At 44.6% G+C, this 1404-nt stretch overlaps 1 protein-coding gene across 2 annotated transcripts in view; it reads left to right on the forward strand.

The window, feature by feature from the left end:
• The window catches only part of LOC119592621 (probable G-protein coupled receptor Mth-like 3), a 47879-nt gene that overhangs the window by 21805 nt on the left and 24670 nt on the right, over window positions 1–1404 (forward strand). For both annotated transcript variants that reach the window (XM_037941511.1, XM_037941512.1), the window contains exons 2-3: window positions 355–624; window positions 1176–1296. In XM_037941511.1, coding sequence (XP_037797439.1) covers window positions 358–624; window positions 1176–1296 — 388 coding nt within the window. In that variant the 5' untranslated portion in view covers window positions 355–357. The remainder of the gene's footprint in view (window positions 1–354; window positions 625–1175; window positions 1297–1404) is intronic.

The following is a 1404-nucleotide window of genomic DNA, read 5'->3' on the forward strand; positions in this document are numbered from 1 at the left end:
AGGGATACTCGTTTCAAACGTTCTTACGCTCACGTCGTTCGGGCAAATCCTTCCCGCGTCATTTAATGTCTGTCATGTCCACATCTCGTTCTTAGAAATTGTGTGACAGGTGCATTGATGTGGGAACAGCTAGTTTAAGGGCTGGGCATGCGTTCCTTTGACATTTTTATGATTTTTGGAAGTACTGAAAAACGATTGTGAACAAGTCTTCTCGGTAAGGCAAGGTCACTCACTGAAGGATTCAAACAAAATACTCGTACACTGGGTAGCACTAGTGATGTCACTTACACATGATCTATTATTTACTGTGATGAATATTCGCATCGATGTCACTCCATCATTTCGACCTTCCAGACAATGAAGATGTCACCTCGGCTCCATTTGCTGGCACTGGTGGTGGCGGCGGTGGCGACGTCAGCGGGCGCGACCCAGACTACGACGCAGACCGAAAGCAGCAACAGTAGAAGGTCCTCGAGCCTCGTGCAGGAGAAGACGCCCCTCACGCCCGACACAGAGCCCCTGGTGGAGGTCCCGATGTGCTGCGGCGTCGACCAGGTCTTCAGCATGTCCGGGATGAGCTGTGAGCCCGCGAGAACCAAGCCTGTGGTGGCGTTCCATCATGAGGTGAGTGAGAACGCTGCGGATTCTTAATGCTAGCGTCGTGATTCTTCTATCCATCGGTCGTATTCATAGTCAGTGCGTAGAAGGAGAGATAGTGTCGAACCCGACCGGCGGAATGTCAACTGTCACTTGCAAATCTCCCTCATGATCTTTAATCGTCGGGGAAGGTTCGGCGTTACCAACATGAGCAAAGATTATATTTCATTATTAATGAGTTAATCAGGATTGTAGATTCCTTGGGTGTCAAGCGACTATAAATACAGCTGCATGTATTTCTTTTGTACATGTAATTCTTTTTCATCTTTTATAAATATTTTGCATATGTTGTAACTCTTACGATATGTATTAGAATGCTTCTTTTAATCCGCTATAATTACTCTCTCTATGTTGTAAAACAGACTGGACAACGATTTGATAAATGACAAATATCTACCTAATTAGACATAAGAAACGAGCCGTAAAGAAAACTGAACGAAATGAAAACAAGGGAGGAGATGGAAGTAGAATTAGTATGGAGACGAAACAACCAGTATTGACTTGTCTTTGACCCTCAGGACGGCAGACCAGTGGAGTACCAGTTTGCCTTCAACGTCACCGTAGGCTTCCCCAACTGTACCTTCTACAGTCTTCAGCCAACAATTGAGCCATCTGACGAGTTCTTCCTGCTGCCAGATGGTTAGTATTTTCACAGAGGATCACTTTGAAATGATCTCTCTAGAAAGGGAATAATGTATCACTGTATATATGATTATTACAATTCCAGTTGAGAATGTTTTGCTGATT

The sequence above is a fragment of the Penaeus monodon genome, chromosome 30 (assembly GCF_015228065.2).
Source record: "Penaeus monodon isolate SGIC_2016 chromosome 30, NSTDA_Pmon_1, whole genome shotgun sequence".
Taxonomy (NCBI): domain Eukaryota; kingdom Metazoa; phylum Arthropoda; class Malacostraca; order Decapoda; family Penaeidae; genus Penaeus; species Penaeus monodon.